This window comes from Haliotis asinina, chromosome 1 (assembly GCF_037392515.1).
Source record: "Haliotis asinina isolate JCU_RB_2024 chromosome 1, JCU_Hal_asi_v2, whole genome shotgun sequence".
In the NCBI taxonomy this organism is placed as follows: Eukaryota; Metazoa; Mollusca; class Gastropoda; order Lepetellida; family Haliotidae; genus Haliotis; species Haliotis asinina.
The window spans coordinates 18,450,251-18,473,709 of NC_090280.1; the positions used below are offsets into that span (position 1 = coordinate 18,450,251).

The 23,459-nt window shown below is 40.0% G+C and overlaps 2 protein-coding genes across 2 annotated transcripts; both read left to right on the forward strand.

Annotated features, from left to right (window-relative positions):
• Window positions 1-1,467: 1,467 nt before the first annotated feature.
• Window positions 1,468-12,824, forward strand: LOC137287980 (fibrinogen C domain-containing protein 1-like). Its single transcript, XM_067820348.1, has 5 exons — window positions 1,468-1,678; window positions 2,150-2,268; window positions 2,385-2,481; window positions 3,933-4,097; window positions 10,532-12,824. Exons 1-5 carry the CDS (start codon window positions 1,510-1,512, stop codon window positions 10,744-10,746), a joined length of 765 nt encoding a protein of 254 aa, XP_067676449.1. The 5' UTR covers window positions 1,468-1,509; the 3' UTR covers window positions 10,747-12,824.
• Window positions 12,825-16,221: 3,397 nt separating this feature from the next.
• LOC137287939 (fibrinogen C domain-containing protein 1-like) lies at window positions 16,222-20,874 on the forward strand. Its single transcript, XM_067820314.1, has 5 exons — window positions 16,222-16,421; window positions 17,076-17,194; window positions 17,311-17,407; window positions 18,062-18,226; window positions 18,596-20,874. The coding sequence occupies exons 1-5, from the start codon at window positions 16,253-16,255 to the stop codon at window positions 18,808-18,810; spliced, it is 765 nt and encodes a 254-aa protein (XP_067676415.1). The 5' UTR covers window positions 16,222-16,252; the 3' UTR covers window positions 18,811-20,874.
• The last annotated feature ends 2,585 nt before the right edge of the window (window positions 20,875-23,459 follow it).

The following is a 23,459-nucleotide window of genomic DNA, read 5'->3' on the forward strand; positions in this document are numbered from 1 at the left end:
TGAATTCAGGAATATCAACTTTGCGAGCAGAGTTTATCTCCATGTATATGTCTTTATCCCACTCTCTCTCTCTCTCTCGGATTGTCTCCCTTTTACAATGCCGAAAGTCACATTTAACCTGTTTGTATAAGGTATACGAGTCGTTATCAGCACCTCAGGCCTGCCTTCAGCTGACCAAAACCTGTCTGTTTCTGCAACCTGTAGTGATACAGATCGAGATTCCGTCGTTTCCAGAAGGGTTTCAGGTACGGTCTATGGTGTCCACTTGGCATTTGCTCATCAGCAGACTTCTTTAATGCACTGACAATTTCGTCAAAGTAGTTCACTATCCTATCTGCTTCTACAGTTCCAGTCACTGGCGTTATGTCACCTAGCAATCTGCGTACCTCGGCTTTGAACAAACCAGTTTGTAGTTGACTAGCTTTTGATCCCTTGTGGGGAGTAGATGGTATACTAACCATACATGCAGTACCATTGAGCATGTCGACATGAAGGGAAGCAGATAAAGGGAAATGATCAGATACATGGATAGGGGGTGAATCATAAACATGTGAAGTGATGACCGACTGTCCTAGGTGTTCGGGAACAAATGGGTAATCAATTTTGGTGTATTGTGTGTTTCTCCTGTTTCAGTGTTATCATCATTTTATCTTTTGTCCCACTTCTTTCCCGCCATAACAGGAAGGTATCATATTCCGCACAGAGAGATACTGTTGAAGTAAGCGTGACCTGTACGAGGTTTGATAATTGACAATGTCGGTGTTAAAATCACCTCACAAGATACTGTGCCTAGATTCAGTGAGTTCATCAACAACGTCAGATGTTTCATTTAAGCGGTTTTGATAGGCGGACAGTGCTATTGGTGGTCAGCCTGGCTGTGTTGATTGAGACAGTTGCGCAGATAGATGCTCATGTTGATCACGTGGTTGTCCAGACTCGATTATTTACTGACCACCTCCGTAACTAAAGTAAACTCACTCACTCACCCAAACCCACTCACTCATTCACACATTCAGAGTGTACTTTCACAAACAAATGTGATGTACGGCTGAAGACATGAAGTCCCTATGTAATTATTGCGATACATATGTTTAACTGGTGACCTGACAACTGAACGATCCACTTTGAAACCGGATCTATTTTGTTTTAAGTGTTGAATAATGATTATACAAGTGTTCAGCTCATGTTCATCAAGTGGAGTTAGATAAGTGGAAGACAAGTGTGTGCACCACGAGGAGATGGATACCAGAGAGGGCCGGGATTATGACTTACTTTAGTTACAGCAGAGGTCCACTTGTCCTGGCACTGTCAGTTCAATGTACAAGTACCTCTCGGTGTGTAATACCGCATATAAACACCACATGTGTAACCATTGTGTGAATCATATTCCTGTTACATATGTAGGGTGTTTTGATTGGCACTGACGTTAGCCTTTAAATACACAGTACTCCACACTCAAGCACCCATTCACTCGGATTCAGTCCGTACAAACCGCTATCAGAGAGAAGCATGGTGTTCCGACTATGTCTGTGTGTAGTGTTGCTGGTTGCTTGTGGATATGCCAACATATCCGGCGACTACTGTCAGGTTCTGGACAACTACGATACTTTCAAGACATCCATGGATAACTTTCTGGCATCCAGGGATGAAACTTGTGGGAACACGGACATGCGCAGTGGTGAGTACGTCGTAGTGTAGAAAGTTACGGCATCACTGACTTTACAGATTTGTTAGTATTCTGACAGCTCTATATCTATGCTTTTCAACCAGTGGTGAAGGTTTTTCCGAATACACACCTCCAAAATGTCTTTGTACAATGGACATAGAAAAGCGGCACATTCCTTGCTCCTTGTTAAGGATTGTCATATGATGTCATGGCTCTGAGCTTGGTTGGTGAAAGTTACATTGTTATATGCCTCAATAAAATGTTATTCAGCTTTCTCCTATTATTGAACTTAACGTTCACTTTTCACCTCGATAGAATAATAAATGGTTTTGCGTTGATCCTGATTTTCAAGATAGAAGTAAAGAAGGATTAATTCCAGGAACAACATTCACTGTTCCAAGTGGTTGATATACGCCGAGACTGCAAGAGACATTATGTAAATGAGGAAATATGGAAATAACCCCAAATATTGATATTGAACAGACTGTAAGAGCATGTTGGACGAGTTTCCCGAAGCTGAGGACGGAGTTTATCGAATCAACCCGACAGATGGGAAGGGCTCATTTCTGGCCTACTGTGACATGACTGGCGGAGGATGGTTGGTAAGTTCCAGACAATATCTGCAGCATGACAATTCTTCCTTCAATGTGTAATGGTAATGTCAATGTGTCATACATCTCAATATTCGCACAATGAGACATTGATTTTCCATGAACAGGTATTTCAAAGGCGACTGGACGGGTCAGAAGATTTCTATCGAACCTGGTTTGAATACATGGACGGATTTGGAAACATCACCCGAGAGTTTTGGCTTGGTTCGTACAAACATCAATTTCCAGTCAGAACCATGAATGCTTAGTATTTCTGTAACATTCCATGGTTTAAATGTTGAGTATATGCCCACAATTGATATAGTCAAGCATCTGATAGTGTTCGTCTATTTTTGTTCTGGGTGTGTTATAACTTGGTGTCAAACATGTTGTATACCACAACTGGTTGTATGTGTCTGTAACTAGTATACAAAGAAACTGTTGTTATCGAGGTTTAAGACAAATAAGAGTCGATTTTATACTTGAGGGCGAAGAGATAGTATAGCTCTTGAAAACGGACTTCTAAAAACAGGTTGTGATAAACATTTTTGCTGATGATTAAGCCAAAAGTAAACCATTCCCGTAAAATTATGCATTTGCGCCTGGGTTGTGTGTTGGGGTGTAAACAGACACATCGTTTTGTTCGTCAGGTTGTGTGTTGGGGTGTGAACAGACAGATCCTTTAGGTTTTCAGGTTGTGTGTTGGGGTGTAAACAGACACATCGTTTTGGTCATCAGGTTGTGTGTTGGGATGTGAACAGACAGATCCTTTAGGTCGTTAGGTTGTGTGTTGGGGTTTGAACAGACAGATCCTTTCGGTCGTTAGGTTGTGTGTTAGGGTTTGAACAGACAGATCCTTTAGGTCGTCAAGTTGTGTGTTATGATGTAAACAGACACATCGTTTTGGTGGTCAGGTTGTGTGTTGGGATGTGAACAGACAGATCCTTTAGGTTTTCAGGTTGTGTGTTGGGGTGTAAACAGACACATCGTTTTGGTCGTCAGGTTGTGTGTTGGGATGTGAACAGACAGATCCTTTAGGTCGTTAGGTTGTGTGTTGGGGTTTGAACAGACAGATCCTTTCGGTCGTCAAGTTGTGTGTTAGGGTTTGAACAGACAGATCCTTTAGGTCGTCAAGTTGTGTGTTAGGATGTAAACAGACACATCGTTTTGGTCGTCAGGTTGTGTGTTGGGATGTGAACAGACAGATCCTTTAGGTCGTTAGGTTGTGTGTTGGGGTTTGAACAGACAGATCCTTTCGGTCGTTAGGTTGTGTGTTGGGGTTTGAACAGACAGATCATTTAGGTCGTCAAGTTGTGTGTTAGGATGTAAACAGACACATCGTTTTGGTCGTCAGGTTGTGTGTTGGGATGTGAACAGACAGATCCTTTAGGTCGTTAGGTTGTGTGTTGGGGTTTGAACAGACAGATCCTTTCGGTCGTCAGGTTGTGTGTTGGGGTTTGAACAGACAGATCCTTTAGGTCGTCGGATTGTACACATGGGCTAGATTCCCTACATAGAAACACTGATGAAACTCAAGGTCTCCATTCTGGTTTTTCTGTAAGACTGCATGACCCGGGGTGTCACTACAACCCAAGATTGAGTTTTCATTTCTTACAGTGTGTAACTGGAATCTTCTACAGAACTTCGGGATAATGTAAACTGAGGTAATATTTCAGGAAATCAGGAGATACACAGAGTGACGACGCAGAAAACCTATGAACTGAAAATTGACCTGGTGAACAAATCAGGAAGTCACTTCTATGCCCAGTACAGCAGTTTCTACTTGGGCAGTATGTCAGAGTTCTACACTCTGTTCATCGGGAACTACTCAGGAACAGCTGGTGAGTATGTTGGAAATAGTACTTTGTGTTTGTTTTAGAATGTCATATATTCTTATTGTTTTGATTATGTCATTGTTTCTTCTAACTGGGCACCCGTGGCGAGCCACCTCCTCGTGGTGGGTGCTGGGTAATGCTAAGAGCTCGCCGACACCCCCGGAGTGGACCCGGGGGAATATTTGGTCCACCGACCCGTTTGCCGTGGGTTGCGTCCCTGTGTCGGCGGAGGAGGGGATCCTGGTGGTTGAGGGCAATAGGGACCTGTAACCGTGTTCCTGTTGCTCAATACACCACTTTGGCCCTGACTTCGCCTAGACGGGCGGTAGAATGGGCCCGGTTCGATCAATCGGCTGGAGTATTTTTTATATTTATCAATGCACACATGTCATTTGGAATTTTGAAAATTTGGACTTGGTTTTATTATCTAAAACATTTTTGATTTTGAAATATGTTGTTCTATAATTTGCCTAGAGTCCTATGCCAGAAGGCGATGGCTCATGGGCCAATCTGGTGGAATTATTAATCTTTTAATTCTTCTGCTGGAGTATATCATCCGGGTATCCTTGGTGCTGCAAGCTGGAGGCCCACTTGTTTTTAGCATTGTCCTTGTGATACTCCGTGGTGGGTGGGGAGCTCGGATGATGAACCATTTACACTAACCATGGCTTATGAAAACACAACCAAAAAAAACCAAAACGTCCACTTGATATTGACCCTGTTGATAGTGACCACAGACCGTCTGCATCGATTGAGTATTGGCCGCGTTTCATCGTGATTGAGACTCCTGACAAGACACCGTTGAAGTTGAACCCCTTTGCTGTATCCAAGGATATTCAGGGTATTGCAGGGGACGTGAAGAACATAAGACGCTTACGTTCAGGTGGCCTACTAGTAGAGTGCGGGAAAAAGCAACAAGCAACTAATTTGCTGAACATCAAATCTTTCGTGGGCATTCCGGTCACGGTCTCTGCACACAAAACCTTGAACTCCAGCAAAGGTATCGTTAGAGATCGCGACCGATTGTTTGATGATATGTCGGAACTTGATATAGGTTCTGAAATGAAGGATCAAGGTGTACTCTACGTCAAGCGCTTTTCAACTCGCAGAAACAACGAAACCATCAAAACGAACACGTATCTGTTTACTTTTTCATGTCCCAATGCTCCCAAATCAGTGAAGGCAGGCTATTGTAATATTCCAGTTGATACCTACATCCCCAACCCGTTAAGATGTTTTAAATGTCAGAAATATGGACACGGTGTGAATACGTGCACATTGTCTGTTGTGTGTGCTCACTGTGGTGAGAAGACACACACAACAGAAGATTGTGACAGTGATTATAAAAAATGTACCAATTGCTCAGGCGATCATTCTTCATTTTCTAAACAGTGTCCAATTTGGAAAGAACAAATGGAGATCAATAAAATAAAATTCACACAAAATATCTCTTTTTCTGAGGCCAAAAAACTGGTAAAAAGATCTGATCTTCCAGAAAGTTATGCTACAATAGCAAAAACATCATCGGGTTCTAGCTCTAAAACAACATCAAGGCTGCCAAACTACCTTGACTTGGGTCAATTGTGATTCTCCACAGCCTTTGTACCCAGCTATATCATCACAGACTGAGGAGTCACTTTCAAGTACCTCAAAGTCGTCTTCTGATCACAAATCATCATCGTCTCAGTCACATTCAAAGTCTCAATCAACAGCTGATAATCAACAAACTGTGAAAAGTAAACCGAAGCCAAAGCCTGATGCTTCAAAACAACAAAGTGGCAGACCTCCTAAAGGGTCACAAAATAAAGTTCAATTGTTTAATAAATATGGGTCTCTTGAAGACATGAACGTTTCTGAAAACGTCCATTCTAGGGCACATAGCTTGTCGCCCTCCTAAAGAGTGCGGGGTAGATCCCCAATAAATCCCCCCAAAAGATAGTTTATTCCAATAATATTGTACAGTGGAACTGCAGAGGATTGAGGACTAATGTACATGAATTACAGCTATTAGTCCAAGATTTCACACCTTCAGCGTTATGTCTCCAAGAGACATATTTAAAACAAACAGATACATTTGACCTTCGTCATTTTAATGCATATCACTGCTTTTCACCTCCAGGTGATAGGGCCACTGGCGGATCATCCATTGTAGTCAGACAAAACGTTATTCAAAGCCCTGTTCCACTTAATACTAATATGCAGGCTGTTGCTGTGAGAATTACCTTACATGTAGCGTTTACACTATGCTCTCTTTATATTTCACCGTCTTTGGTGTTTACCAAAACCGATCTTCAAGCTCTATATGACCAACTCCCGAAGCCCTGTATTATAATGGGAGATTTAAATGTGCACAACCCACTTTGGGGAAGTGTAACTACAAACGCTAAAGGTAAGTTGTTGGAGGACTTTTGTTCTAACAATGATTTATGTATTTATAATGATGGTTCCAACACATATTTACACCCTGGGACAGGGACCTATTCTGCTCTTGACTTGTCATTGACAAATTCAGAACTACTAAATGAATTTGAATGGTCAGTCCACGATGACCTCTGTGGAAGTGACCATTTTCCTACTGTATTAAAAGCTGTAACTCCATCCGATGTTCCTCCATCATCAAGACGAAATTTTAAAAAGCCTAACTGGGCTTTATATGAAACACTGTGTGCTGAAAAACTTAAACCTGAACGTTTTATTGACGTTCCCGATTCTATTAAATGCTTTTCTGATGAACTGAATTCCATAGCTGATGAGTGTATACCAAAGTCCTCTGCAGTTCCACACATAAGAAAACCATGGTTCAACGATGAGTGCAAACAAGCTAGGAAGGCAAGGAAAAAAGCAGAACATTATTTCCGTCGCCATCCTATGGTGCATAATTTAATTAATTTAAAATTTTAAATGCGAAAGCACGGCGTACTTTTAAACAGAACAAACGCCAATCATGGCAAAATTATGTATCCAAAATAAATTCTCGGACACCCATGTCCAAGGTGTGGAAAATGGTCCAGAAAATCAAAGGTAAAGGTACTAAATCTACTGTCCATCATCGTACACATGGAGATCAGTTACTTACTGATAAATCAGATATCGCAAATAAACTGGGCGAAACTCTCGCTAGACACTCTTCCTCTTCTAATTATATACCTAAATTCCAGCAGTATAAAAAACAACAAGAAAAGAAAACTATTAATTTCAATTCTGATAATGGGGAAGATTATAATGAAACGTTTTCTATTCATGAACTGTATACTGCTCTTGATCAAGCTCATGACACTGCTACAGGTGCTGATAACATACATTATCAACTCCTGAAGCACTTACCAGAAACCTGTTTAGAGACGCTCTTATCAAGTTTTGATGATATTTGGACTTCCGGGAAATTTCCTTCTTCATGGCGTGATACCATAGTAGTACCAATACCTAAACCTGGACGTGATCACACGGATCCGTCCAATTATCGTCCGATTTCATTAACTAGCTGTGTTTGCAAGACCATGGAACGCATGTTAAATAATCGACTTGTTTGGTACTTGGAAACCAATAACCTTATCACTGATATACAATGTGGTTTCCGTAAAAATAGAAGTACTTTCGATCACTTAGTGCGACTGGAATCATTTGTTAAAAACGCACTACTTCATAAACAACATGCTGTGTCTATCTTTTTTGATCTAGAAAAAGCATGACACAACCTGGAAATATGGCATTTTGAGAGATCTACATGATTTCGGTTTGCGGGGTCGTTTGCCTCAATTCATAGCCAATTTTTTAAATGACAGACAATTTCAGGTTCGCGTAGGTTCTACCCTGTCTGATCATTATAATCAGGATCAGGGTGTTCCACAAGGCAGTATTTTGTCAGTCACACTTTTTAGTATCAAGATAAATAGTTTGTCAAAAGTTTTAAACGATTCAATTGATGGATCATTATTTGTGGATGATTTTAATATTTCTTGTCGTGGTAAAAATATGCATACTATTGAACGGCAACTGCAGCTGTGTTTAAATAAAATAGATAAATGGCGTCTTGAAAACGGCTTTCAATTTCAAATCCAAAACTAATTGTATACACTTTTGTAGAAAATATAAACCGCATAAAAATCCTGAACTGTTTCTAAATGGATCTCTCATAAAAGTTGTAAAGGAGGCAAAGTTCTTGGGAATAATTTTTGACTCGCATTTAACGTTTCAACCACATATCAAATCCCTCAAAACTAAATGCCTGAAGGCACTTGACTTGTTGAAAGTCGTTTCAAATTCTAAGTGGGGAGGGGATCAAGCTACCCTCCTGCATGTTTATCGATCACTGATCCGGTCAAAACTTGATTATGGCTCCATTGTATATGGTGGAGCCTGTAAAAGCAGCCCCAGGCTATTAGATTCTGTCCACCACCAAGGTCTAAGACTTTGTCTTGGATCTTTTAGAACCTCACCTGTTGCTAGCCTCTATGTTGAGGCTGATGAATCATCTCTTTCACAACGCCGTATAAAATTGTCTTTACAATACATTACTAAATTATATTCTAATAAATCTAACCCAGCCTATGACTGTGTGTTCAATCCGCTTTATGAACATTTGTACGACAAGAGGTCTTCTCTTGTTCCACCTCTAGGACACAGAATTAAACCCTTTCTTTCTTCGGCCGGCATTGAGCTGGAAAACATAGCTCCCTTCCGTCTCCTTTCGTCTCCTCCTTGGCAGCTGGTTAGGCCACAAGTTGACCTAACATTAACTACAGTTAAAAAATCGGAAACTAATGAATTACAATATAAACAAGAACATAATCAATTAAAAACTAAATATAGCAACTATAAATCCTTATTTACAGATGGTTCCAAGGACGGTGGTGCAGTAGCTTGTGCCCCTGTCATTGGATCCAGAACAATATCTTCTAGACTTCCAGATAACAGCTCTATATTTACTGCAGAAGCTAACGCCATATTAACTGCTCTTAAATATATTCAAAGACACCCTAAACATAAACAATATATAATCTATTCCGACTCTCTTTCTTGCCTTCAGGCTATTAAAAATATTTCTTGTAAACGTCCACTTTTAATAGAAATTATTGAATTGTACAATAATCTTGCTACTGGCTAGTGCAACGTCGTCCTTTGTTTGGTTACCTAGTCACGTAGGCATTTCTGGTAACACAATGGCCGATCTTGCTGCTAAAGCAGCACTCAACAAATCTGTGACACCACTTCTTATTCCATACTCAGATTATAAAGCTACAATAAGATCTTATATCCGTGATCTGATGCAGAAGAAGTTGGACACCCAAGTAGGTATAAATAAATTACATGAAATAAAACCTTATATCGGTTATACTTACTTGGGTTGTCAGTCCAGATTTGAGGAGGTCATTATGCGACGATGTCGCATTGGCCATACGAGGTATACTCACGAGTATCTATTAAAAGGTGAAGATCCTCCGTTTTGTATCCCTTGTGATGAAAGAATCACAGTCAAACATGTCCTGCTTGACTGTGTTGAATATTCCATCACAAGGGATAAATATTTTAATTCACGAACTTTGAAGAATCTTTTTAATTCTGTTAGCTTTCATTTAATTATTGCATTTTTAAAAGAATTAGATTTGCTAAATGAATTGTGAATAGATAAATATTTTATGCTTGGAAGTTTGAATTAGTAACTTAGAGTGTTAGTGGCTGTATCCTCGAGGGGGTTAAAGCACTGTAAAATTATTGTCCTCCTGAGAGGGTACGTAAGTCCCAAAACATTTGAAGTCAAATTTCATCTTCCATTTTGTCTTAGCCGTAGAATATGTGTCATTTTAATTTGTGGCTAATCTTGCATACAATCACCATCAGCTGAGGGGATGATGTAAATCCAGCTAGGGACCATGCAGGTAGCAGAAGTACTGTAAGTCCCCATGGCCCCTAGTATGGTGATATACATTCAGTTGTTGGTGATCTATATAGCCTGTTTTTATATTGTATTGTCTGAATAGGAATATTAGTTTTAACTTTTCACGCTAGTTTTATTTCTTATTGTGATATTCTAGTTGTTTTACTGTCCTTCGTCGACAGGTTTTTACCATATACATAGATTCCTTTTTTAAGAATGCTCTCGTCACGATATGGCTGCAATACTGCCGATGTGACGTTAAATGTTAACTCACTCACTCACTCACTCCTTCTAACTGGATCATTAGAATTGCGCGAATGAAAGAATGTGATGAATTATTGTGGATTTACATATTTCTCCGTAAAAGAAGCTATGAAACCGTAAATCGTTATGTAAAACGAGAGAGAACATGTAAGCATGTCGCTCAATTTCAGCAGGAATCTGTATGTCCACGGCTCTAATTGACGCTGTGTTCATACCATTCTCTATTTGGCTCAAACGCACGCAGTGTTGTCAAACAAGCCAAGTAATGGTCAGAAATATGCTGGTTTTTGTGTATTTTCAGGAGACAAGATGCTGCATCACAACAACACCAGATTCACAGCAAATAATTTGGATCTGGATACAGCCTCGAACAACTGTTCTGTGCAGTATAAAGGGGCTTGGTGGTTCAAATCGTGCTACCAGTCACACCTGAATGGTCTGTACAGTAAGGGACAACGATGGAGTGGTTTGTCAGGACTTAAGACTTCCTCCATGAAGATTCGACCTCTAAACTAAATGATGATTGCTGGGGGCATGCTTGATCACGTTGAGTATCACCACCACAGCAATACCACATTTTCATCACACTACCATCAAGACGGACACTGACTCTTTTACATCACACTACACTGAGATCAAACAACAACGTAAAGAATTGTTAAAACAATATATATTTATGGATGCAGGAGACATGTGGATACCAGTCTTAATAAACCAGAACTCAGGGCAACAGTAAAGTGTACTGACATGGAACTTGAAACTGAAATCCAATCAATGTTAGGAATAATTATCCGACATTATCCTGGTTAGAGCGTTGTTTGAGGTAACTGCAGAAGTTACGTCACTTTACGCAATGAATACGAGAGTGCCAATCAAGGTAGGTATGCAATGCTGTTGACTTTAACAGTGAATGGGTATTTTATGTGCGCTTATATCAGTTACTTTGAGCAAAGGGTGGTACATGCTTCTGTGAGTACAGTGTGCACAGTTCAGCTGCAGGTCACACAAACTAGCCATTGAAACTGGCAGATGTTCAGACATGCCAAGGCATGAAAGACTGTGTAAAGTCTGTAACAGTGGGTACATGGAGACTGAATATCACTTCCTGCTGACTTGTGTCACTTATGATAACCCCCAACAAAGATACATGCCCCTTAAATATTCTGCATTCCTAACTATGGTTTAATCTACTCAAGTCTTCCCGACACGGATCAGTTATAGGAAGCTTGGCCTGCTACATTTTCCATGCCTCCAACCTTAGTAGGAAAGCTCTCGTATAGAATAAATACTATGTAGCATGCATCACTGATCATTAATATGGGACATTACTATCCCAGCCTCTTGTGGTACCTCTACTTGTCTTATGTATCACATTGTTGCATTTGTAGAAGTGCTCGGTATATTATCCACGTACCATTGATAGTGGCCTGAGTATATTTTCTGTGCTGCACTTAACTTCATGCACTCGTGTTTTGGATGTGTAAAACTGATGTCTATGCCCCGATATATCTGTATCTTGTTAAAATCCATGAATTACCGGTTACAACCCGTTCCATTTTCCAAGTCTTGATGCCTTGTATGGGTATCCATGGTAACAGGTTGTATTTGATATGGTCTGTTATAACTGTTATGACTCAAGCCTCTTCTTTGTACCCTGTAATGTGATATTATCCATCACTGATCGTGGAATGTTATATATTGCATGCGTGGACATACCTGGATAATCCTCCTGTAAAACTGACTGTATGTACATGCTGAACCTGCATATACCCTCTTAAAACATTTGTATGTCCACTTTGTAGTGTAATATTCGGTATCATTGAACTTATAATGTATAGTCTTTATGCCTGGATTCACATGACTAAAGAGTCTGTATAACTGATTGTTCCATAATATAGTCTATGCATGTGTTTGGACCATGTTGCCAACAGGACTTGCTTTAAAAGTTTAAAATTAAGCATCACTCAATGTGGAATGGTATATCATCTCTGTAACAATGATAGTGGTGTCTGGTATGTTATCCAGGCTACACAGGTAGCATCCAGTAAGGTCTGTTATTTCCGCTAGACTCAAGTTCTTTTTGATATTTTTCTAAAAAAAAAACAATCTTGTATATCTACCCTGTTGTGTAAAATTACTCTCCACTGATCATGGAATGGTATATTCTGTGAATATCGATTGTATGTATTTGTAGTCCTTGCATAATAAGTCTTCACCATTGAACGTAGAATACAATGGCTTTCATGCCAGGGTACACATGGACAATTATTTTGCAATTCCGATCGATTGTATCGTCATATAGCCTTGCTGTTTTCGCATGCATTCCTGTGTGATGTATTGACTATGGTGTACAGTGGGCTCCGTCTTAAGTATTTGTACATTTGCTTGGCAAGATAAAACTAGGCATTGTGGATTATGGAATGCTATATTTGTTTCATGCTGGGACACACTTGGATAAATTCTCAGTCAAATTGATTATATTGCTTTCACAGTTTTCCTGTGCTTGCTTAAGTCTTTGTTTAATGCATGGACCTTGTTGTTGTACATAGGGCCGATGGTCCACTCATTGTACTGAATAAAGAGAATTGAATTGAGTACAGCGTGGTGTGCATGTTTGTGTGTACAGGGAGGTGTGTACATCATTCTGTGTGTAAAGTGTGTTGTGTACATGCTTGTGTATGTACAGGGTGGTGTGTACAATGAATGAATGAATGAATGAATGAATGAATATCTTTATTTCCTCCAGTAACTTCGGCGAGTGATTATTCTTTTAACACAACGCACACACTGATGTATTGTAAATAGAAAAAAGAAAGTTTTACAATGTCTGATATTTACATCATTCTGTTGAGAATTAAGTCATTGCCTATAGTTTACTGTCTATAGATGCAGCAATGATCTCAGGATCCAGGACCTTCACAGGCTCTGTGATTGCTTCGGCATAACCTTCCAAGGAACATCTGCTTTTTTGTGTCTATAGTAGCTGTCACCGTCCCCAGCCGTACAGTTAGTTACCGCGGTCGAAGATCTCTGACGAATATTTTACGCAGTTCGTGTAAAGTAGCGCTGGATAGTTTCAATTTTATTTGTTTCTCTTCGGGACATATTTAACCACCTCTCTCTCGCGAAGAAGGCACATGGAATTATTATTCTACGTCATATAACTAATGCTCAAAAGAAAGTATACACTTGAACAAGTACATAAAAACGTTTTAAAGTAAAAACTTAAGACATTATCCATACTGAGCCATGTTACCAATGTAAAGACCCATCCTTTCAGAGAACAAACTGAAGCAAAATTTTACGATTCGCATAAACGCAGCATAAAATAGAAAAACAGCATTTTCGTGTGCAACACGAAATGGACGTGTATTTTGGCGGTATTACTAAGTCGATGGGACACGTTAGGGACACAGTGATCAGAAAATCACAAGAGGTATGCCAGGTTTGAAAGGATCCTGCCTTTATTGTGTTCGATTTCATGGACGGTAAGTGATTACCCAGACTGAAAGAGTCGTGTCATCCGCGAGAGTCGCGAGTAGGACTACTGGATAGTGATCACGTCCAAGGATAGGACCTTGTCTTAACTGACCAAAGCGACGTATAAGCTCATTCATATACACAAGGAACATCTATGCGGATAAGACACGCCCTTGCCGTACGCCTTGTCTGACTTTGAAGATTCGATTTGTCTCTTCAGCATATCTGACACATCCAGCTGATTCATGCTGACGGCGTATTATATGTCAGGCTTTTCCTTGCACATGAAGCAGAACTACTTTTAGCAGCAGTCCGTTGTGCCAGATTAATTTTCTCGTTGTCGAGAAAGAAGGGTATAAATTGGGGGACCTTTCGGAGTAAAAAGGTATCACTTCTTTGAGTATATAGGTAGCTAAATTTGCACCATGGGAAGTCACGTTCCATATACTTTACATACCTCTCACTTCCTTCCAACAGTATCTCCTCAAACAGTTTCCCTGATGACGGAGATGAAGGTGATCCCTCTGTAATTCGCAGGATCCGATCTGTTGTTTTTGTTTCCGTTGTGTATTGGAATAACTGTTCCGGATCTTAACAATGCATGGATATAACAGGCATGTGCCATCATGTTAAAGAATTTCGTTAATTGTTTGAGGACCACACCGAGAACGAAATAAATATGGTCATTTGTCGTTTGGTCCGGTGCAGTTGATTTTCTCATTTTTTGGCATTGTTTCAATAGTTTTAGTTCACACATTTCAATGTCCGTTTTGAGTATAGGGTCATCGTCATGTATAGTGGTATTCTTGAGATGTGGTCTCTCTTAGAGTCTGTCTCATTACGAAAGTCGTTATCAAACTCTGGCAGTTCAAAAGGTGATAATAGATCTGCATAGTAGTCTGCCCACAAATTACTAACTTCATTTCAGTCAGTGTATCGCATGAAGGTTCCTTGTACTTCAGGTGTGTGCGAACGGTGTTTCTTTTGAATCCTTACAGTCTCGTAGAATTCAGCAATATCTACTTCGCATGCAGAGTTTATCTCCATACTTGTCTTTATTCCACTGTCTCCCGTCTTGTCTTTTTCGATGCCAAAAGTCACAGTTAACGTGTTTGTATAAGGTTTACGAGTCGTTATCAGCACCTCGGGGTCTGCCTTCAGTTGACCAAAACCTCCCTGCTTCGCCCATCCTGTAGTGATACAGATCGAGATTCGAACGTTTCTTGTAAGGTTTCAGGTACGGTCTATGGTGTCCATTTGGCACGTGCTCATCAGCAGACCTCTTTAATGCACTGACAATGGCTTCAAAGGACAATGGCAGTCCACGCACTGGCGTTATGTCACCAAGCATGTCACCTAGCAATCTGTGTACCTCGACTTCGAACATACCAATTTGCAGTTGACTAGCTTTTGATGACTTGTGGGGAGTAGATGGTATGCTAACCATACATGCAGTACTACTCAGCATGTCCACATGAAGGGAAGCAATTACATGGAAATGATCAGATATATGGATAGGGGGATGAAGCATAAATACGTGTAAGATGAGCGACTGACATACGTGTTCGGGATCAAATGTGTAACCAATTTTAGTGTATTGTGTATTTCTCCTGTTTCAGTGTTATCATCCTGTTATCATTTGTCCCACTTCTTTGCCGCCGCAACAGGAAGGTATCATATTCTGCTCTGAGGGATACTGTTGAAGTAAGCGTGATCTGTGCGACTTTTGATAACTGAAAATGTCGGTGTTAAAATCGCCACACAAGATAGCTTGACTAGTTTCAGAGAATTGAAAACAACTTCAGATGTTTCATTTAACCGGTCTTGATAGACAGACAGTGCTATTGGCGGTTAGCCTCGCTGGGGTGATTGACACAGTTGCGCAGATCGATGCTCATGTTGATCACTGGATTCTCCAGTCTTCATTATTTACTGACCACCGCCATATAACGGGACTTTTGCTAAACTAAAGTCTAAACTAAAACTCACTCACTCACTCACTCACTCAATCAGTCACTCAATCACTCACTCACTCACTCAGAGTGTACTTTCACAAACATATGTGATGTACGGCTGTAGACATGAAGTCCTTGTGTAATTGTTGAGATGATACATAGCTTTAGGTGGTGACCTGACAACTGAACAATCAATTTTGAAACCCAGATTTACTTTGTTTTAAGTGTTGAATAATGGTTATACAAGTGTTCGACTCATGTCCATCAAGTGTATTTAGATAAGTGGAAGACAAGTGTGTGCACCACGAGGAGAAGAATACCAGAGAGGAGAGATATTATGACTTACTTTAGTTACAGCAGAGGTCCACTTGTCATGGCACTGTTTGTCAGTTCAATGTACAAGTATCTCTCAGTGTGTGATACAGCATATAAACACCACAAGTGTTGCCATTGTGTGATTCATATCCCTGTTACATATGCAGGGTGTTTTGATTGGCACTGAAGTTAGCCTTTAAATACGCTGCACTCCACACTCAAGCACCCATTCACTCGGATTCAGTCAGTACAACCAGCTATCAGAGAGAAGCATGGTGTTCCGACTATGTCTCTGTATAGTGTTGCTTGTTGGTGGTGGATATGCCAACATATCCGGCGACTACTGTCAGGTTCTGGACAACTACGATACTTTCAAGACATCCATGGATAACTTCCTGGCTTCCAGGGATGAAACCTGTGGGAGTACGGACATGCGCAGTGGTGAGTACGTCGTAGTGTAGAAAGTTACGGCACCACTGACTTTGAAGCTTTTTTAACCAGTAGTAAAAGCTTTTCCAGATACACACACCTCCCAAATGTCTTTGTACACTGGACAGTAAGACTTAGGAAAGCAGCACATTCCTCGCTCCTTCTTGTTTTTGAAACTTAAAATACATTTTCAGTTTCTGTTTTCTGTCATAGGATTTGAATAAACAGTAATAGGAGCGTCATATGATGTCATGGCTCTGACGTTGTGTTGGTGAAGGCTACATTCTTAAATGCCCCAGTAAAATGTTATTCAGTTTTCTCCTGTTATGGAACTTTAACATTCACTTTTCACCTCGATATCTACGGTGTTTTAAATTTAATCGTATTGGTAGAGGTATTGCCATAATTCTACGTCGATGTTGATTTTCAAGATACAAGTTACGAAACATTGATTCCAGAAAGAACATTCCCTGTTCCAACTGGTTGATATACACTGAGCACTACAAGAGACATTATGTAAATGAGGAAATACCGAAATAATCCTAAATACGCTTCATATTGAACAGTTGATAGACGTTAACACTTGAAGGGAAACCATAAAAATTTGACATCAGACAAATTATCATTGTTTCTGAAATAGCCTCGGATACATTCCATATTGAACAGATTGTAGGAGCATCTTGGACGAGTTTCCAGAAACTGAGGACGGAGTTTACCGAATCAAACCGACAGACGGAAAGGGGTCATTTCTGGCCTACTGTGACATGACTGGCGGAGGATGGTTGGTAAGTTCCAGAAAATATCTGCAGCGTGAGAGTTCTTTCTTCAAAGTGTAATGGTAATGTCAATATGTCAGATATCTTAATATTCGCACAATGAGACATTGATTTTCAATGAACAGGTATTTCAAAGGCGACTGGACGGGTCAGAAGATTTCTATCGAACCTGGTTTGAGTACATGGACGGATTTGGAAACCTCACCCGAGATTTCTGGCTTGGTTCGTACAAACATCAATTTCCAGTCAGAACAATGAATGCTTCGTACTTCCGTGACATTATATACAATCATTCCATGGTTTAAATGTTGAGTATTTGTCCACAACTGATATAGTCAAGCATCTGATAGTGTTCGTTTGTCTTTGTACTGGGTCTGTGATAACTTGGTGTCTGATATGTTGTAAGTCATAATTATATGTATGTGTCTGTAATTAGTATACAAAGAAACTGGCGTTATTGAGGTTTAAGACAAATATGTATCGATTTTATATATGATATCGAATAGATAGAATAGGGCTTCTTGAAAACGAATTTCGTGAAAAGAAAGTCGTGATAAATATTTTATTGATATTTAAGTCAAAAGTAAATCAATCCCGTAAAATTATGCATTTGCGTCTGGGTTGTGTGTTTGGGTGTGAACAGACAGATCCTTCTGGTCGTCTGGTTGTACACAACGGCTTTGTTTCCGACATGGAAACACTGATGAAACTCAGGGTCTCCATTGTGTTTTTTCTGTATGAATGCACAATATCTTGCTGTACTGATTGACTCGCCTCCTCGACCCGGGGTGTCACTATTACCCATAACTGAGTTTTCATTTCACACAGTGTGTGACTGGAATCTTCGGTATAACGTAAGCTGAGGTCATATTTCAGGAAATGAGAAGATACACCGACTGACGACGCAGAAAACCTATGAACTGAGAATCGACCTGGTGAACAAATCAGGAAGTCACTTCCATGCTGAGTATAACAGTTTCCACCTGGGCAGCATGTCAGAGTTCTACACTCTGTTCATCGGGAAATATTCAGGAACAACTGGTGAGTATGTTGTAAATATTACTTTGTGTTTGTTTCAGGATGTCATATATTCATATTGTGTTGATTAAATCATTGTTCCTTCTAACTGGATGGTTAGAATACCGCGAATGAAGGAATGTAATAAATCACATTTCTACGTAAAAGAAGCTATGAAACCGTAAATCGTTATGTAAAAAGAGAGAGAACATGTAAACATGTCAATTTCAGCATAAATCTCTTTGTACACAGGTCCCGTTGACGCTGTGTTCATACTATTCTCTGTTTCGCTCAAACGCATACAGTGTTGTCAAACAAGCCATGACTGAACGGTTTGTTACAGTTCAGAATGGAGTGTTCAAGTAATAGTTAGAAATCTGCTGGTGTTTTCAGGAGATCAGATGTTGTATCACAACAACACCAGATTTACAGCAAATAATCTGGATCTGGATACAAACTCGAAGAACTGTGCTGTGACGTATAAAGGGGCTTGGTGGTTCAACTCGTGCTACAACTCACACCTGAATGGTCTGTACAGTAAGGGACCACGATGGAATGGTTTGTTAGGACTTAAGTCTTCCTCCATGAAAATTCGACCTCTCAACTAAATGATGAATACTTGGTCACGTAGAGTATCACCACCACAGCAATAACACATTTTCATCACACTATCACAAGACGGACACTGACTCTTTTACATCACACTACACTGAGATCAAACAACAACGTAAAGAATTGTTAAAACAATATATATTTATGGATGCAGGAGACATGTGGATACCAGTGTTAATAAACCAGAACTCAGAGCAACAGTAAAGTGTACTGACATGGAACTTGAAACTGAAATCCAATCAATGTTAGGAATAATTATCCGACATTATCCTGGTTAGAGCGTTGTTTGAGGTAACTGCAGAAGTTACGTCACTTTACGCAAGAAATACGAGAATGCCAATCAAGGTAGGTATGCAATGTTGTTGACTTTAACAGTGAATGGGTATTTTATGTGCGCTTGTATCAGTTACTTTGAGCAAAGGGTGGTACATGCTTCTGTGAGTACAGTGTGCACAGTTCAGCTGCAGGTCACACAAACTAGCCATTGAAACTGGCAGATGTTCAGACATGCCAAGGCATGAAAGACTGTGTAAAGTCTGTAACAGTGGATACATGGAGACTGAATATCACTTCCTGCTGACTTGTGTCACTTATGATAACCTCCAACAAAGATACATGCCCCTTAAATATTCTGCATTCCTAACTATGGTTTAATCTACTCAAGTCTTCCCGACACGGATCAGTTATAGGAAACTTGGCCTGCTACATTTTCCATGCCTCCAACCTTAGTAGGAAAGCTCTCGTATAGAATAAATACTATGTAGCGTACATCACTGATCATTAATATGGGACATTACTATCCCAGCCTCTTGTGGTACCTCTACTTGTCTTATGTATCACAGTGTTGCATTTGCAGAAGTGCTCGGTATATTATCCACGTACCATTGATAGTGGCCTGAGTATATTTTCTGTGCTGCACTTAACTTCATGCACTCGTGTTTTGGATGTGTAAAACTGATGTCTATGCCCCGATATATCTGTATCTTGTTAAAATCCATGAATTACCGGTTACAACCCGTTCTATTTTCCAAGTCTTGATGCCTTGTATGGGTATCCATGGTAACAGGTTGTATTTGATATGGTCTGTTATAACTGTTATGACTCAAGCCTCTTTTTTGTACCCTGTAATGTTATATTATCCATCACTGATCGTGGAATGTTATATATTCCATGCGTGGACATACCTGGATAATCCTCCTGTAAAACTGACTGTATGTACATGCTGAACTTGCATATACCCTCTTAAAACGTTTGTATGTCCACTTTGTAGTGTAATATTCGGTATCATTGAACTTATAATGTATAGTCTTTATGCCTGGATTCACATGACTAAAGAGTCTGTATAACTGATTGTTCCATAATATAGTTTATGCATGTGTTTGGACCATGTTGCCAACAGGACTTGCTTTAAAAGTTTAAAATTAAGCATCACTCAATGTGGAATGGTATATCATCTCTGTAACAATGATAGTGGTGTCTGGTATGTTATCCAGGCTACACAGGTAGCATCCAGTAAGGTCTGTTATTTCCGCTAGACTCAAGTTCTTTTTGATATTTTTCTAAAAAAAAAACAATCTTGTATATCTACCCTGTTGTGTAAAATTACTCTCCACTGATCATGGAATGGTATATTCTGTGAATATCGATTGTATGTATTTGTAGTCCTTGCATAATAAGTCTTCACCATTGAACGTAGAATACAATGGCTTTCATGCCAGGGTACACATGGACAATTAGTTTGCAATTCCGATCGATTGTATCGTCATATAGCCTTGCTGTTTTCGCATGCATTCCTGTGTGATGTATTGACTATGGTGTACAGTGGGCTCCGTCTTAAGTATTTGTACATTTGCTTGGCAAGATAAAACTAGGCATTGTGGATTATGGAATGCTATATTTGTTTCATGCTGGGACACACTTGGATAAATTCTCAGTCAAATTGATTATATTGCTTTCACAGTTTTCCTGTGCTTGCTTAAGTCTTTGTTTAATGCATGGACCTTGTTGTTGTACATAGGGCCGATGGTCCACTCATTGTACTGAATAAAGAGAATTGAATTGAGTACAGCGTGGTGTGCATGTTTGTGTGTACAGGGAGGTGTGTACATCATTCTGTGTGTAAAGTGTGTTGTGTACATGCTTGTGTATGTACAGGGTGGTGTGTACAATGAATGAATGAATGAATGAATGAATGAATGAATATCTTTATTTCCTCCAGTAACTTCGGCGAGTGATTATTCTTTTAACACAACGCACACACTGATGTATTGTAAATAGAAAAAAGAAAGTTTTACAATGTCTGATATTTACATCATTCTGTTGAGAATTAAGTCATTGCCTATAGTTTACTGTCTATAGATGCAGCAATGATCTCAGGATCCAGGACCTTCACAGGCTCTGTGATTGCTTCGGCATAACCTTCCAAGGGACATCTGCTTTTTTGTGTCTATAGTAGCTGTCACCGTCCCCAGCCGTACAGTTAGTTACCGCGGTCGAAGATCTCTGACGAATATTTTACGCAGTTCGTGTAAAGTAGCGCTGGATAGTTTCAATTTTATTTGTTTCTCTTCGGGACATATTTAACCACCTCTCTCTCGCGAAGAAGGCACATGGAATTATTATTCTACGTCATATAACTAATGCTCAAAAGAAAGTATACACTTGAACAAGTACATAAAAACGTTTTAAAGTAAAAACTTAAGACATTATCCATACTGAGCCATGTTACCAATGTAAAGACCCATCCTTTCAGAGAACAAACTGAAGCAAAATTTTACGATTCGCATAAACGCAGCATAAAATAGAAAAACAGCATTTTCGTGTGCAACACGAAATGGACGTGTATTTTGGCGGTATTACTAAGTCGATGGGACACATTAGGGACACAGTGATCAGAAAAACACAAGAGGTATGCCATGTTTGAAAGGATCCTGCCTTTATTGTGTTCGATTTCATGGACGGTAAGTTATTACCCAGGCTGAAAGAGTCGTGTCATCCGCGAGAGTCGCGAGTAGGACTACTGGATAGTGATCACGTCCAAGGATAGGACCTTGTCTTAACTGACCAAAGCGACGTATAAGCTCATTCATATACACAAGGAACATCTATGCGGATAGGACACGCCCTTGCCGTACGCCTTGTCTGACTTTGAAGATTCGATTTGTCTCTTCAGCATATCTGACACATCCAGCTGATTCATGCTGACGACGTATTATATGTCAGGCTTTTCCTTGCACATGAAGCAGAACTACTTTTAGCAGCAGTCCGTTGTGCCAGATTAATTTTCTCGTTGTCGAGAAAGAAGGGTATAAATTGGGGGACCTTTCCGAGTAAAAAGGTATCACTTCTTTGAGTATATAGGTAGCTAAGTTTGCACCATCCTCTGGTCGGAATCCACACGGTAGTCTGTGGGAAGTCAGGTTCCATATACTTTACATACCTCTCACTTCCTTCCAACAGTATCTTCTCAAACAGTTTCCCTGATGACGGAGATGAAGGTGATCCCTCTGTAATTCGCAGGATCCGATCTGTTGTTTTTGTTTCCTTTGTATATTGAAAGAACTGTTCCGGATCTTAACAAAGCAGGGATATAACAGGCATGTGCCATCATGTTAAAGAATTTCCTTAATTGTTTGAGGACCACACCGAGAACGACACAAATATGGTCATTTGTCGTTTGGTCCGGTGCAGTTGATTTTCTCATTTTTTGGCATTGTTTCAATAGTTTTAGTTCACATATTTCAATGTCCGTTTTGAGTATAGGGTCATCGTCATGTATAGTGGTATTCTTGAGATGTGGTCTCTCTTAGAGTCTGTCTCATTACGAAAGTCGTTATCAAACTCTGGCAGTTCAAAAGGTGATAATAGATCTGCATAGTAGTCTGCCCACAAATTACTAACTTCATTTCAGTCAGTGTATCGCATGAAGGTTCCTTGTACTTCAGGTGTGTGCGAACGGTGTTTCTTTTGAATCCTTACAGTCTCGTAGAATTCAGCAATATCTACTTCGCATGCAGAGTTTATCTCCATACTTGTCTTTATTCCACTGTCTCCCGTCTTGTCTTTTTCGATGCCAAAAGTCACAGTTAACGTGTTTGTATAAGGTTTACGAGTCGTTATCAGCACCTCGGGGTCTGCCTTCAGTTGACCAAAACCTCCCTGCTTCGCCCATCCTGTAGTGATACAGATCGAGATTCGAACGTTTCTTGTAAGGTTTCAGGTACGGTCTATGGTGTCCATTTGGCACGTGCTCATCAGCAGACCTCTTTAATGCACTGACAATGGCTTCAAAGGACAATGGCAGTCCACGCACTGGCGTTATGTCACCAAACATGTCACCTAGCAATCTGTGTACCTCGACTTCGAACATACCAATTTGCAGTTGACTAGCTTTTGATCACTTGTGGGGAGTAGATGGTGTGCTAACCATACATGCAGTACTACTCAGCATGTCCACATGAAGGGAAGCAATTACATGGAAATGATCAGATATATGGATAGGGGGATGAAGCATAAATACGTGTAAGATGAGCGACTGACATACGTGTTCGGGATCAAATGTGTAACCAATTTTAGTGTATTGTGTATTTCTCCTGTTTCAGTGTTATCATCCTGTTATCATTTGTCCCACTTCTTTGTCGCCGCA